Consider the following 16,693-nt stretch of genomic DNA (forward strand, 5'->3'; position numbering starts at 1 on the left):
GAGAGGGAGAGAGAGAGAGAGAGAGAGAGAGAGAGATCTATAGGCAGAAAGAATCCAACAAACACTCATTGAAGTGGCACATAGTGGACACTGGTGTACAAACAGGTTGATGACAGTTACTACTCAGAGGTGCTCTTTGTGTAGGGGTAGGGAAATTGGAAACATCCCCAATCTGAATTACAGTGAAATACTTGGAAGGTGGGGAAATCTTCTGGGCCCAAGCAAAAGTATGAACAAAACAATGAGAGGTATGAAAATCTGGACATGAAGACAGTAAGAGGTTACTGGGGTGACATAACCACCTTTACAATGAAGCTGTTCCCTCAAATGCCTTTCCATTGTTGTGCATTTTCATTATCAGCAGGGGAAAACACAAGAGTTAGAAAATAAGTGGCAGTAATGGTAAACATTTAATTTCCCTTGTAGGTAAATATCAAGTCCAACATGTAGACGAAGATGAAAGGTTCTTAGGAGGTGGGGTTGTGAGGGAAGGGTCTGAGGGGAACAAATCACATGTGTGTCACACTCAGTGGAGCTCACTCCATTGGCTTTCCAGCTGAGGTGCTGGGTGGAGGATGGAAGGCAAACTCTCACTGAGTCAGACCTTATGTGGTGAATGCAGCTGTGATCTTTGGTGTTTGGTTTGGGTTTTGAAGGCCTTCTGAGCAGAGAGGCTTGGTTGTGGGAGGCACATGTTTTTATCTATTCAACTTCTCCAGCAGATGAGACAACCAGCCAAATCTAGCTATGTTTGTTGTCCTGCCTAGATCCCTGCCTGCCTCCAGCAGCACCCCAGCGGCCTCATGTCCTGGTGGTTTCTGACTCTGGGGTAGCCCTCTCTTGGAAACCTGGAGAGAGTGAAGGAAGCTCCCCCATTCAATACTATTCTGTGGAATTCATCAGGTAAGTATGAATGCTGAATTTGGAGACCGCTGCTTTTCCCACGGTGAAGTAAGATGAGAGGGACAGTCATCTTTAGGCCTTGGCCACATATGTGTTTAAGAGAGTCAAAGACTTTGGGACCCAAATTTATACTTGGGCCAGTACCTGTCTCCTCCCTTCTTTGGTGGCAGATCATTCAGTCAACCTGTCTGCTCTCATTCTCCTCTTCTCTATTTCTCTTCCCTGAGAACTCCTGAGGCACCATTACTGATAAGCTTCCCTACACTTCAAGCTTGAACCTTGTCTTTGTGACTTTAAAACATTATATGTGAGGGCCACGGAATTCGCTCAGTGGTTCTGCCACCTGCCTTGTAAGCACAAGGTATGGAGTTCAATCCCCTGTACAAAATATGCATATATATATATATATATATACACACACACATATATATGATATATACATATATATAATATTTGATAATGACTTTTCTCTGGGAGAGGGAAACTTTTAAAAATCAAACAATGCATTTTTTTTCCTCTACATCCATATTTCCTTGGGGCAAGTTCCTCGATCTGATTTCAGCATTTGTTTTTCTCATGATGACCTCTCTAGTTCTTGTGATTCAGCTTGTTAGAAGGGAGAAGAATGATTAGAAGTCCTTATGAACTTAGAGATGTAAGAACATTGATTCTAAATATGCTGTGTAGTTTGATCTAAAGGGAACAAGGCAGGGAGGAAGGGAGGGAGGAAAAAGGCGAACCAAAGGAATTCCCAATCTAAGGTCTTTGTTCTGCACTGAGGTTGCCATTTGACTTTGAAGTGCAGCAGTGGCTGACGAGTGATCCTGAAAACAATGCATGTGGAGTTGGCATCCTTTACATTAAAGATGATGGGGCTCATAGGAGGTTGCATCATGGATTCATAAAGAGACTGGTGCCGCACCTCATTCCTGAGGCTCTCTGAAGCTGAGACAAAGGATCCTGGTAGGATCTGATTAGCTCTGCTTCTGTTGCCTGACTTCCTAGCCTTCTCCTTCATGGTGGAAAACACACAGGTGTTTCTTCAAGACTGAGTTGTACCAAGGCTTCTGAGTCCTTCTGAGTACACACCTTGAATCAAGCAGGATTTGTTGAAAGCTTAAAAGGTGCAGAGGTAGCAGTAATGTACCAGCTCCTTGGCCTGTAAAGTCCAGTGGCAAATCTTACTTCAGGCAACCCTAGATCAGTGTCACTTTATCAGTCTGTCTCCGTCCATCTCTCTGCCTTATTGATTAATTGTCAGATGGGCTTTTCCAATCAGTGGCAAAATGTCCAACAGACATTCAAGACTTGCAGAGAAGTATGTGCACCCATGTTTGTAGCAGCACAGTTTGTAATAGCTAAATCTTGGAAACAGCCCATTTGCCCATCTGTTGGAAACTGGATAAAGAAGATGTGGTTTTTCTATAAAATGGAATATTACTCAGCCATAAAGAATGAGAAAATAGATTCATTCATAGGAAAATGGATACATATTGAAGATATACTCCTAAGTGAAATAAATAAGTCACATGTGTAAATACTGAATAGTTTCCCTGGTGTGAATAATCTGCAACAATGCATAAGATCCTAATAAGATTACTGACATTTAGAAATGGGAAGAAAGGAGCTAAAGGTGTAGGGAAGGTGGGATGGGTAGGGGAAGAGTAAAAAGGGCAAAGAAAAAAATGTGAGAGAATGAAAAGATGAAAATAAAGTGTTTGTAGATGGGGAGGGGAGGAGGGGGTGAAGGGAGGGCAGAGGTAAGGGGAAAAAATGAGAATCAAGACTTGTCATGTAGAGGTACAAGATCCCAACAATGAATGTAACTGTACTGTATCCCTAAAATGTACCAATAAACTCAATTAAAATTATTTAAAAAAAAAAAAGACCTGCAGTGTGCTAGCTTAGTTTCCTATTGGAGTGAGAATAACTTCACCCTGGACTCACAAATCAAGATACTCATTCTAATTGGCTGGGAATTGATCCCTTTTCATTCTCTGACTCAGTCACTGGGGCCAGGTTGGGAAAATCTGTGAACTGGTTAAGACCTGATTATTGCAAGCTTTGGAATTAATGACTGGTGGGCTTTTCTGACTTGGAGTGTGTGGGCTCAGTGTTCAAGAGGGTTGACTCCTCAAAGGAAAATTGTGTCACAGTTGCTGGAAAAGGGGGCAGTTGGACACCAAGTAAGGGAGTGGGGAGGAGAGAAATGGCAAGAGGAGAGGCGAGGGACATCCACTATGAAGTCCCAGACCAGTGTTCTTCCTCAGGAATAATCTACAATCCCAGATTTGAACAGGTCTGGTAGGCAAAGCCTGCAGTAAGCTTAGAATAAAGAAAGTTCTAACCTGATTTCAATACTAGCTAAATGTGCAACACTGAAAGTTCTAAAACTCCAGCTTTCTCATCTGTAAAATTTGGGGATAACACTTAACATTTGTAATTTACTTAAACAAGTAAATTAGACAACTCCAACAGAGCAAAATCTGTACTACTTTAAAACTTTGAAAAATGCAAGGATTTTTTTATTATAGCCTAGAGATCATCTTTGTAGCCCCAGCATAGATGGCAATTATGTTTATTATTAATTTTATACTCAACCAGGTTTCTTTAAAATTTGCTTCTGTTTCTGGTATTATTGAAAAAATCCAGAAATGGCAGTTTCCTAACCTGTGTGAACAGCTGAAAGTAGATGAAAGCTTCAATGGGTTCAGAACCAGAATACCTAGGAGAAAGTGCTGCTTCCTTTGCTCATCAGCCACATGGCTCTGGGCAAGTCATCCTCCTTCCTGCATCCCATAGCTTGAGGTCTCCTCAAAGCAGATCCTGAGACAAAGACTGAGAATAAGTAGTTTATTTGGAAGCAAGAGTGAGAGAGCAGGGATAGTGCAATAGGGAAAGAGGACATAGAGGGGAGGAAGACTATGTTATAGGTGACGGGGTATCTTGGGGCCTTGATTCCGCTGAGATCTTGAGCACAGCATGGGCTTGAGGTGGGGGTGGTGGGAGGTGACTCTGAACTCTCACAGAATGGTCACAGCACAGCTGCTGCTGAAGTCAGAAGTGAGACAAAGGGGCCCAGGACCACTGGCCCCAAACTCCCAACTGCAAAACATGGACAGTAACTTCTCTCAGCCTTATAATGTGTGGTTAGGGGGATCCAGTGAGATCACATATGCGAAAAAGCTATGTGGTTATTTAAAACCTGCAAAGTGTCAGCTATATATGGGCATTATGTACCTGTACTTAATAATCATAATTCTTTCTAACAAAAATACATTATTTTAATATCTAGAACTGTTCCTAACATCTTAGGGCTTCAAGGCCCAAATTCACACACACACATATATTATACACCATTCTTATAAACAGTTAGTCCTTTTAAATATGCATAACTTTAAAAAATAAATAAATATGCATACCTTGACAAAGTACCTTCACAATGCCCTGGAAGGCTAGCTTCAAGTATAGAATTCATGAACTCCTCGGTGTTCCACATGGAAAATGGTTATCTAGGGAAAGCCAGTCCCTGTGATAGTTCCTGTGCTAGGAATTCTGCATCTATTGCTGCTAGCAAATGTAGCTTCAGTGAAGTTATTTCATCTCAGAACTTCCATTTCCTCGTGAGTAATATCAGGTAAAGGCAGCCCTCGCTGTGATTATCACTCACAGCCCTTGTAGCACGTTTGTGAACAGTATCCATTGCATATGTGCTTGTGTCCTTCCCACCCACCATACCATTTCCCTTTTACAAAAGAGGAAACTTGGAATCAACTGCTGGCGTTACTTTGCCATAGTTAAATGACTCATTGGGCATAGAACTAAAATTAGAATTGAATTTTCCTGTCTTGCAACCTAGTGCTCTTTAAATTTTTTCACGAAGTCCCATGTGAACTCATGTCCATGATCCCCTGTCAGAGGTGAAAGCATGGAGAGAGCCACCCAGAGTCTGGCAGGCAGAGGGAAGAGGAAGCCTCCTCTCAGACGGTTCTTGCTGTTCCTAAGAAAAGCCTCTGTGACTTGTTGCTACATTTAATGTTGGAGTGCAGACTAAATCCATCCATAGATATGTCAGAGCCTATCCCATTGCAAGTGAATGCTTGAGGATGTGTGTTTGGAGAGCGCTTTTCTGGGCCCTGTCCAGAAACTACACTTACACAGTGTGTGCTATGACCTGAGTGTTTGTGTCCCTCTTTGCCCAAATTTTTGTGTTGAGGTCCAAACTCCTGAGGTGATGGTGTTAGGAGGTGGGGCCCTTGGGAGGCCATTAGCTGATGAGGTAGAGCCCTCGTGAGTGGATAAGAGGTCTTGTAAAAGAGGCCTGAGAGGGTTTACCTCCTTCCCCATCATGTAAGTACACAATAAGATGATGCCATCTGTGAACTAAAACAAGATCTTCCAAAATCAGGCCTTCATGAGAAACCAAATCTGCTGGCACTTGATCTTGGACTTGTCAGCCTCCAGATCTGTAAGAAATTTCTATTGTTGGTGAGCAGTGGGAGAATTCTTCACAATCTCTCCCAATGTCGGCTCATTAGTTTCTCTGGCAAGAGTAGATTTTTAAATATTTTTAAGCACAATAGAAAAGATTTGAAAAGGAAAATTTTAAATGAGCTTACAAGCTGTAACACATTTTGCAATGTTTCTGAAATTCTCAACTGCTTTTTAAAACAGGGAAACTGTACATTTGGGGAGGAGATTATTTCTTTTTCTCAAGTGATACTAAAAATTTCTTTGTGGGTGGCAACACTCAGTGTTTATTAAAATAAAAATCAAGCATAAATATAGCTACCTATGTTTTGAAATATTTTGGTTATAAATATCTGAGAAATCTCCTTTCCTCTGCCTAAGAATTTCCCTGTAGTAAGTGCTTTTCTCATATGCAGAAATATATATTATGCAACAATGAAAACCGAAGGCCTAAAAAAATGTCCCTCATCACTGATGTTCCAGTTGGGGTGCCATGCCCCACATATGCTATCTACGGGGCTGGCTAGAAGTGAAAAATAGTTTTCATTTTGCTTACATAGTTTTTTTGTAGGTATCACATAATTAGTTAAAACTGCTCTGGAGTTTTGCATCACCAACTGCTGCAAAGGGCAGATTAAAGGTTTCAGTGACTTTCTAATGAAAAGTTCACTACTAATTTACCTTGGGTACATATGATAATCCAAAAGGCAGGATTTCTGGGTACATTTTAGGAACATAGAGCAAGAAATGTTGATTTCTAAATCTCACTAGACAGTTAGTAAAACTAGACAGTTTTACTAACAAAAGAAAGAGAGTAATAAATCCCCTCTTAACCCTTTCTGCCTAAATAATTCCCTGGTCCCTTGCAGATGCTTTCCATAATAAGACTTGCAAAATTCACCTTCATACAGGACTGTTTCTAGGCAGATTGCAGATGATTGCTGGTTTCACTTGAGAAATCTCAAGTTGTACAATCTGGGTAGGTAGTCAAAAATGATTGTTCACAAACTGACATTTTTGTCAAAAATCATCTGTCTTTCTTCCCCATCACAAACTCTTCCTTTAGCTGTAAGTAATCATGAGGCTGCAAAGGTGGTTACTGATATAAAGATAAAGTCTGGGATTCAGCAAGGAAACTGAATGGATTCTGGATTTCCTTGAATGGTTAGAAAAATGGTATGATTTTGTGTTATGGTCAGGGTCAAAAGCTCTGAAGCTTAATCTAGAGAATGTCAACAACTGGCAAGTGACTCTGGGTGAGTTTTTTAACCCTGTAATCCTAACTTTCCTCAGCCATAAGATGCAGATGATACTAGTGGCTACCTAAGAAGGGTCTCAAAGATAGAAAGATTCCAGTATAGCGCTTAGATGGGTGGCTTGTGGGAGATACTTTTTTTTTTTAGGTTGGTTCTTGTACCTTGTGCCACATGGAGATGTATTACTTATGTTGAAGTAGATAATTTAAGAAGCATTAGCCACAAGTGGTTAAATGAAAACTTTACCACTAATATCACTAATTGGTCACAATAGTAACCATCGTCTTATATCAATAATATAGAAATACAAATCAGATGGATCCCAACGTGGATTTGCACATAGTCATCCTCCTCACCCCCACTGGAAGTTATTTATTTCTGTTTCCTCATCATAAAAGGCATATCAGTAGATGGGAATGCTTCAAATAGCCTAAATATATACTGCTGAATTGAAAGTGCCTGCTATGATTTTATTTCATGTGGAATAAAAGTTGAATTTTATAGCTCTCATAAGTGAATTGCCAACTTTCTCAAGAGCACTTTACTAAAATATATAGCAATGGTTGGACAAATGACAGCAATATTTAAGAGCAATATAGCTTTGTGTTGGTTTTATCACCCTCAAATTTTAGAATTGAAAATATTTAAATTTAAAATTGGAAATATTTAAAATTTAGAATTGGAATTTAGAGGTGCTGGGGATTGAACCCATAGCAAGTGCTCTATCACTGAGTTACATCCCCAGCACTAAAGAATAATTCTAATTGATTAGTTAATTTAGGGAGAATGGAGGGAAAATTAAAAATGTTTCCTCTGTCTTTTCAAGAAGGAGTTTAGGAAGTTTTGACATTCAGTCACAAGCTTTCTTTACCACCAGCAACACAATCAGAAGTGAGCAAGAATGGGCTTGCCTGCATGTTAGCTGGGATTCCATGGTACCAAGTGCTGCTTCATCATGACAAAAATCCTCCCCCCTTTTTTTGTTTCAAAATTGAAAATCTCAGAAGTGCCTCCCAGACATATTCCTGGTCCCAGCAATTCTAGTAGCTGTCAAGTCCCCCTGTCCAGGCTCCAGTGGAAGTGCTATTCTGCAAGTTTTTGCTTAAGTCTGACCTACAGTTCTACAAATTTATTTCTGAAAGTGTTAATTGCTCCTACTGTGAGAATTCCTAATATAATTCCTGGTCAGATTTATGAGAGTTATAAATTGAATTCTTGTGAAGCACCTTTGGGAGCCATTTGTAAATTGTAAATAAAAAGCCTGCTTTCTTATCGCCCTACCTGGGACAAATTGCCTTTGGAGTTTATCATTACCCCATTCTATCATCCATTTGTCATTTGGTTGGGTTAAAACCAATACATAAATAAAGAGACTGAAAGCTGAAGGTTAAAAAAATTTTTTTTAATGTGGCTACTTACTGGTTTGGAAGTTTATTTCAGTGAAGAACAGTTCCTTCATGAAACCAAGCTGCACATTTGACAGACAACTGGGGTCTCTCCTGAGGGCGATGTTATCTCTCACCTCTGTCCTGTTCTCCCTAGATAATCTTTGGGGTAATGCCTCTTCCCTTGCAGCACTTAACCTGTACTCTGTAGATCCCCAAAAGCTCTCTGGATAGAACACAAGGAGTCTGTGCACTCAGCTGGAAAATAATGAAATCCTTAGTTTCAGCAACTGAAACTTATCATTTTCTTAATAAATCAATGCAGACAGCAAACCACAGTGGTATTAGTAATTCTTATGATTTGTCACCATTAGGAGGATAGGTCTTTTCTTATCCATCACAATTGTTGCACATGTTGCAAAGTACCAGTTACGTTTACCACTGCATTGAAAATAACAGAGTGATTTAAATTCATTACTAGGTTGTGTGATTTAACGTTATTAAAGAAGTGTACATAAGTCTATCATAATTTATTATTTTGATAATTGTTTTTAATATGCTTCCTTTGTGTTATTATTTCATTTTCTACATGTGGAAACATTCTTAGAAGAGGTTTATGGGCTTCATCAGACTGTCCCAGTGACACAAGAAGATGAAAGGCTGTTGTTTTAGTCAGGATTGGCAAACTTTTTCTCAGAGGTTCAGATAGTACCATTTTGTGCTTTGCCAGTTATGTGAACTCTGTCTCAGTATTTCACTCTGTGATTATAGTTTAAAAGCGGCCAAGGACAATACCTGCACAGTTCCATTAAAGGTTGACAAACATTGCCAGGTGGTTGAAATTTGCCAACCCCTGGGTTAGGGCATCATGCTACTCCTGAGGTTAAATTCTGAAGACATTTTACATTCAGCTCTTTATTACATACCCACTATGAACACTTATTCATGTAATTGTGTAGATACTGAGTATCTTACATGTACAAATCATGTGCAAGGGATTAAGGTATGAGTCAACTATATCCCCAACAACTGGACAGTGGAACAGGGAATGCAGGTGAGCAGACCAGAGTAGTAGATCCTACAGCAAAGGTGGGGATAGGACCCCACAATTTTGACATCTGAATTTGTTTTCAATGTTTTAAAATTTCATGATGATATATAAAAGTTGTACATAGTTATGAGCGACCCAGTTTTGAAGGAGTTTGAGAAGGCTTCTTAGAGTAGCTAAGATACATCAGAGATAACTGAGCAGAAGAGAAAGGAAGAGACATGAAGGGCTTAGGCTAGAGGAAACCACTTAAAGCAGTGGTTTGGAGGCAAGAAGAAAAAGGCTCTTGGAATTGCGGAGGAAGCCTGGAGCTGTATGTGTGGTGAGAGATGGGTAAGCAAGAGTCATACCAAAAGAGCATTATAAAAGAGCTTGTATTTATCCTGAAGAGAAAAGAGAGCTGCAGGAAATTTTAAGTGGAAAGGGACTGAATGTGTTTGCATTTTTGAAAGATCACGCAGACATCTCAAGGAACACAGAGATAAATAAGACAAAGTGCTATTCTTAATGAGTTTATAGACTAGTAAAAAATACAAAATGTAACGTTATATTAGAAGGTGATATAATGAGTGCAAGAGTAGTATTGGGTTGAAGGCATGGGATAGTTCAGAGGAGATTTTTTTAGCTGTTTCTGAGATAATGGAATAATATGAGAGCAAGAAGTCATTGAATAATCCAAGGTCCTTCAGAAAATATACACTGTGGAATGATGGATCATGTTCAGAAAGTGTTACACTGTGAAATCCTAGGTTTGATATTCAGGGAAAGAGGCTGCACATATCTGGTTGTACTATGCTTAGACCTTTAGTCCTCTCCCTCTCTAGCCAGCATGGTGGCCTCCACTGTCAAGGCCACTCTGCATTTTATGCTACATTCCCTGGAGGAAAGTTTTCTGCTCCAACAAATTCCATTCTCAAAAGTTTTTCCTATCATAATTTAACCACATTTAGCCCAGCTTCCTTGTCAATGTCTGTAACATGGCTTGAACTTTAGTTCTTACCTCAGCTTCAAGAACGGGGGTTCTTGTGTGGGTGATGACTTAATAAAAGGTAGTGTGAGAGGGTCCTGGCTAAGAGTTTTTGTAAAAGGGAAATAGAGCAGAACTGAAAAAATATCCAAGACTATATACTACATACATGGATGACTTTGTAAAACTTGTATGTGTACATGTATATACAAGAGTGATCAAAATATATAGTGAATTATTAAATTTTACAAAAACAGTGTATTACAGCAAAAGACATTGCTATTACCACCCCTCAAAACACTGCCCTTCACTTTGAACACACTTATCTTATCCTACTGTTCTTGCCAGTTTGTAAAGCAGTTCCAGAAGTCCTCCTTCATGAATGTCTGTATAAGGTCTGATCAAAAATATAGTGAATGCTGCTGCTGAGGGCCATCCAACAGAAAGACAGGCTCAGGAAGGTATTATAGTGTGTTCTTATCCATCTTATTAATGAATCTGGAACCAAAGTCAAAACGACCATGAAAGGTAAACACTGAATCAATTCAAGACATTGAGGCAGCTGTGACACCACAACTAAAGACACAAAAAGGGTCTTCAGAAATGCTTCAGAAAGAGGCAAGGAAGAAATAAATAGGAGGAATGTTTTGAAGGCAGTTGATAGCAGTGTGTCTTTTATTGCAATAAATTATATTTTCATTTACATATCTAATATTTTCAGTTAATATTTGTGATGTTTCCTGGATTACAATGTCTAATATCGGTCTTTAAGTGACTCATGCAAAAACACTCAAAAACATTGCTCTGGATCAATGTGGGTTGAGATCAGAGACACTGAAAATGAAATCCAAACTCCTAGCCTGATGAGGAAGTCACTCATGACCTCATCTTTCCTAACTGATGACCAACAGTCTCTGCTTTAGTAAGACCATTGGTGCAAAGCTTGTCCAGTCAAGGCAGTTGGCATCATTGTTGACATTCTTAATTGCCATCAAAATGTTTTTTTGGTAATGTGCTGACATCAACTTCTCTGTAAGGAACCATTTTGCCTCCTACTACAATATGGAAGACCAAGAAGGGGCCTACATTATCTTCATTTGACACACAGTCTGTTTCTTATTTAAAGACAGTGGTCTATGTTCGCTATATCTTCCGCACCCAAACTAAGCAGTGGCAACCCTTTGAATTCTACCTCACACCCGGATGGATCTAGAGCACTTCCTGTCAGGTGATTAATACCTCTTTCCTCTCCTATGGTCCCTGGGCTTTTGCAACAACAGCTGGTCCCCTGAATTTGTGTTGAGTTTGTGATTACTTTTAAAGTTTAGATTTATGACCCTCCCCATAAGTTCTTGCTATACCAGGCTTTTTCTATCATATCTATGCATTTGATTTTTTTAAAAACTAACATCAGATTTTATAAACATACTGTTAAATTTTATTCAGGTTGGCTTTGCCCTTTGTTTCTATAGAGTGAGATTGTTCTGAATTTTTATTCTGCCACATGTCTTATTTTAGGAGGTCACATCCCAGGCAACTATATGCATTCCCTAAAATTCTGATATTTTAAATATAAATGGTTTTGATTCCGTGAGGACTATTAAGGTCCTCTTTTATATTTGTTTGTTTGTTTGTTTGTTTTTTTACTTTTTTGAAGACTTCTCCAATTAAAGGTAAGGGAGCAGAACTGAGCCTTCATCACCCTGAGAACTCTTTTTTTTTTCAATCTGATTTTTCTTCTTAACCACTGCATTATTCTTCCCACATTCTTATTTGTCTGCATAGTCCTTTGAACCTTACTGAGATATGTGAGTGCTCCATTAAATATTTTCAACATTTATTTAGATGCAGAACAACTAGAAAAAAGTTAGCCTTTCTAATTTTCTCACAAGATTTTCAGTAAAGTCTTTCTTTTTTTTCCTCATTGGTACATTTTAGGTATACAGTACAGTTACATTCATCATTGGGATCTTGTACCTTTACATGACAGGTCTTGGTTCTCATTTTTCCCCTTACCCCTGCCCTTCCTTCACCCCCTCCTCCCTTCCCTATTTACAAATACTTTATTTCCATTTTTTCATTTTCTTGTATCTTTTTCTTTTCCCTTATTCCCTTTCCCCTACCCTCCCCACTTCCTCTAAACCTTTAGCCCTTTCTTTCCTATTTCACATTGTCAAATATACCTTTAGGATTTTATGTACAATTATAGTTTTTTCACACCAGAGAAACTTTTTGGTATCTACACATGTGTGACTTATTTATTTCACTTAAGAGTATGGCCTTAAGATGTATCCATTTTCCTATGGATGACCCTAATTTCTCATTCTTTATGGCTGAGTAGTATTCCATTTTATAGAAAAAACACATCTTCTTTATCCAGTCTCCAACAGATGGGCAAATGGTCTGTTTCCAAGTTTTAGCTATCAAACTGTGCTGCTATAAACGTGGGTGTGCATATATCACTGTGGTATGATTCTTTTAATTCTTTTTTTTGAGACAGGGTCTCACTATGTAGTTGAAACTGACCTGGAATTCACTATGTAGCCCAGGCTGGAGTCAAACTCACAGCAAGCCTCCTACCTCAACCTCCCCAGTGCTGCGATTACAGGTGTATGCCACCCCTCCCAGCTTGATTCTTTTAATTCTTTTGGAAAGATACCCAGCAGAGGGATAGCTGGGTCAAATGGAACCTCTAATCCTAATTCTTTGAGGTATCTCCATATTTATTTCCATAGTGATTTCACCAGTCTGCACTCCCACAACCAATGGAGAAGGGTTCCTTTCTCCCCGCAACCCTGCCAACATTTGTTATTGGTTATTTCTTGATAGCATCCATGTTTTTCTGGGGTGAGGTGGAATCTCAGTGTTGTTTTCATCTGCATCTCTCAAATGACCAATAATGTGGAACATTTTTTTCATATATTTACTTGATGCTTTTAGTTCTTTGTCTGAGAAATATCTGTTCATTTCAGATGGCCATTTTTTAATCGGGTCTTTATATTTGGGGGCTGATTATTTTGAGTTCTTTATATATTATAGATAATAGTCCTTTGTCTGAGGAGCAGCTGGTAAAAATTTTTTCCCACATTGTAGGTTGTCTCTTAGTTCTGTTGGTGGTTTCTCTTGCAATGCAGAATCTTTTTAATAAGATGAGATCCCAGTTGTTGATTCTTTGTGTTAGTTCCTGTGCTTCTGAGAATTTGTTCATAAAGTCTTTTCCTATGCCAATGTCTTATATTCCAGCAGATTTAGTGTCTCTTTATTAATATTTAGATCTTTAATAATACAGTCTTTCAATGTGTTTTAGAGTATGATGTTGGGGGGATTTGGGATTTGGGTCCATCCTGAGAAGGCCTTGGAAAAGGACAAGAGTCTATGTGGTTTATATGCAACTACTCATGTATCTCAGGTATAGCCCATTCATTTATTTTAAAAGTCCTTGACTAATATTGTCAGGATTGTTCACAAGAGTTAAAGACTTTTAAGTCAGTTAAAGTAAAAAATTATATTTTAAATGGTATAGAATACTTTAAACACTATTTTAAGATGAATTCTATAAATGTACGTCAATTTGCCACTCTCTTAATGTAGGGCCATGGTCTTTAGATGTGGGCCCACTGAATGAGGTGCCCCATTAATAATCATGCAGAAATCCACTTAGAAGGTCTTACCTGTCCTTACTACTGATTTTTTTTTTTTTGTACTGGGGATTGAACTCGGGTCTTTGTGCTTTCAAAGCAGGCAACGGAACCACTGAGCCAAATCCCCAGCCCCTGATATGTTTTTTTTTTTCAATCAAACCAGAATCATAAAGTAATTTGCAAAGGTGGGTGAAGAATCCTAAAATTTGATAATGTTTCCTCATTCTTTTACAATTGTCTTGCTTTTACTTAGTTCAGTGGCATTTTTAAAGTAGCTCAGATTTTTCAAATCTCTCAAAAACAATTAACGTAGCTATCACTCATTTTCGTATTCACATTTCACTGCTTTACACAATATTAAATAACAAACACAAAAATTATAAACAGGTTTGGGGATAATCACAGTAGACTCTTAATAAATCAGTTGTTCAGTTGGTAGGAATAAATGTAGATCATTGGTTAATGTGGCAAGTTGGTGACACAGAAGTTAATAAGGAAAGCCTTGCGTATGTGTGTATGCCAAAAGGTATACTTATCTACTACAGTAATTGCTAATGTTTTTAGGTATTACACCTATCTTTGACATGCATTAAATGATCATTTGTATCAGAGACCCATACTGTTTTACTCTTTGTTCATCCCACTTAATATTTATCAAGTAGTTGACAATATGTTCACACCACACACAGCTAATATTGCACGAATCTGTCCTCCTCTCAAGGATTCTCAATTTATTTTCAGTTATCCAAATTCAAATACAGTCAAATCCTAGTTTAGATCCTTCCCTGTCCTCCTAGCCTTACTTCAGGATCTCAGTTCATGTAGCTATTCAAATACTGCTCTTGGAATTTGCTTTTTTACCCTGGTTTCTTACTGATTCTTTTGAGGTTCTGTTCTTTTTGTTTTTTTCAGCTTTAATTGAGTTTATTGGTACATTTTAGGGATACAGTACAAGTTACATTCATTGTTGGGATTTTGTACCTCTACTGACAAGTCTTGATTCTCATTTTTTCCCCTTACCTCTGCCCTCCCTTCATCCCCTCCTCCCCTCCCCATCTACAAACACTTTATTTTCATCTTTTCATTCTCTCACATTTTTTTCTTTGCCCTTTTTACTCTTCCCCTACCCATCCCACCTTCCCTACACCTTTAGCTCCTTTCTTCCCATTTCTAAATGTCAGTAATCTTATTAGAATCTTATGTATTTTATGCAGATTATTTACACCGGGAAACTATTCAGTATTTACACATGTGTGACTTATTTATTTCACTTAGGAGTATATCTTCAATATGTATCCATTTTCCTATGAATGAATCTATTTTCTCATTCTTTATGGCTGAGTAATATTCCATTTTATAGAAAAACCACAACTTCTTTATCCAGTTTCCAACGGATGGGCAAATAGGCTGTTTCCAAGATTTAGCTACTACAAACTGTGCCGCTATAAACATGGGTGCACATACTTCTCTGTGATATGATTCTTTTAGTTCTCTTGGAAAGATGCCCAGCAGAGGGATGGCTGGGTCAAATGGAACCTCCAGTCCAAGCTCTTTGAGGTATCTCCATATTGATTTCCATAGTGGTTGCACTAGTCTGCACTCCCACCAACAATGGAGAAGGGTTCCTTTCTCCCCACAACCCCGCCAACATTTGTTATTGTGTGATTTCTTCATAGCAGCCATTCTTTGTGGGGTGAGGTGGAATCTCAGTGTTGTTTTCATCTGCATCTCTCGAATGACCAGTGATGTGGAACATTTTTTCAAATATTTTCTTGCTGCTTTTATTTCTTTGCTGAGAAATGTCTGTTCATTTCAGATGCCCATTTTTTAATCAGGTCTTTATATTTGGGGGGACTGTTTTGAGTTCTTTATATATCCTTGATAATAGTCCTTTGTCTGAGGAACAGCTGGTAAAAATTTTTTCCCACATTGTAGCTTGTCTCTTAGTTCTGCTGATGGTTTCTTTTGAAGTACAGAAGCTTTTTAGTAAGATGAGATCCCAGTTGTTGATTCTATCTGCTAGTTCCCGTAATACTGAGGATTTGTTCATAAAGTCTTTTCCTATACCAATGTCTTCCAGAGTTCTGCCTAACTTATCTTCCAGCAAATTTAATGTTTCTATTTTAATATTTAGATCTTTAATCCATTTGGATTTTAATTTAGTGCATGGCAAAAGATAAGGGTCTAATTTTAATCTGTGGCAGGTTGACATCCAGTTTTTCCAACACCATTTATTAAAGAGGTTATCTTTCCTCCACTGAGGATGGTCAGCTCCTTTGTCAAAGATGAGGTAGCTGAGTACATTAGCATTTGTTTTTGTGCATTCCAGTCTGTTCCACTGATCCTCATGCCTATTTTTTTGCCAGTACCATGCTGTTTTTATCACAGTGGCTTTGTAGTATAGTTTCAAATTGGGAATTGTTACACCTGGTGCCATGTGTCTGTTGCCTAAAATGGCTTTTGCTATTCTAGGTCTCTTATGGTTCCAAATGAATTTTTGGATTTTTTTTCTAGTTCTGTGAAATATAGTGCTGGAATTTCAATTGGCATTGCATTGAATATATATAGCAGTTTTGGTAGTATGGCCATTTTCATTATGTTGATTCTTCCTACCAGGAGCAGGAGATAGCTTTCCATTTTTTTTTTCAGAGTGCTGTAGTTTTCATTGTAGAGATCTTTTATTTCTTTTGTTAAATTGATTCCTAGATACTTCATTTTTTTGGATGCTATTGTAAAAGGAATTTTTTCCCTTATTTCTCTTTCCGTGTGTCTGTTATTTGTGTATAAGAAGGCTATTGATTTTTGGGTATTCACCTTGTATCCAGATACTCTACTGAATCTGTCAATTAAGTCTAGAAGTTTTTTGGTGGAGTTTTTTGGATCTTCAATGTAGAGTATCATATCATCAGCAAATAATGATAGTTTAACTTCTTCCTTTCCTATCTTTATTGCTTTAATTTCTTTCTCTTGTCTAATTGCTGTGGCTAATGTTTCCAGAACTATATTGAAGAGAAGTGGTGATA

At 38.3% G+C, this 16,693-nt stretch overlaps 1 protein-coding gene across 5 annotated transcripts in view; it reads left to right on the forward strand.

The window, feature by feature from the left end:
- Window positions 1-16,693, forward strand: part of Egflam (EGF like, fibronectin type III and laminin G domains) — a 165,201-nt gene that overhangs the window by 67,825 nt on the left and 80,683 nt on the right. For all 5 annotated transcript variants that reach the window (XM_033760066.1, XM_033760047.1, XM_033760024.1 and 2 more), the window contains one exon: window positions 768-903. In XM_033760066.1, the coding sequence (XP_033615957.1) occupies window positions 768-903 (136 nt within the window). The remainder of the gene's footprint in view (window positions 1-767; window positions 904-16,693) is intronic.

This window comes from Fukomys damarensis, unplaced genomic scaffold, assembly GCF_012274545.1.
Source record: "Fukomys damarensis isolate Sample0158 unplaced genomic scaffold, DMR_v1.0_HiC HiC_scaffold_1, whole genome shotgun sequence".
Taxonomy (NCBI): Eukaryota; Metazoa; Chordata; class Mammalia; order Rodentia; family Bathyergidae; genus Fukomys; species Fukomys damarensis.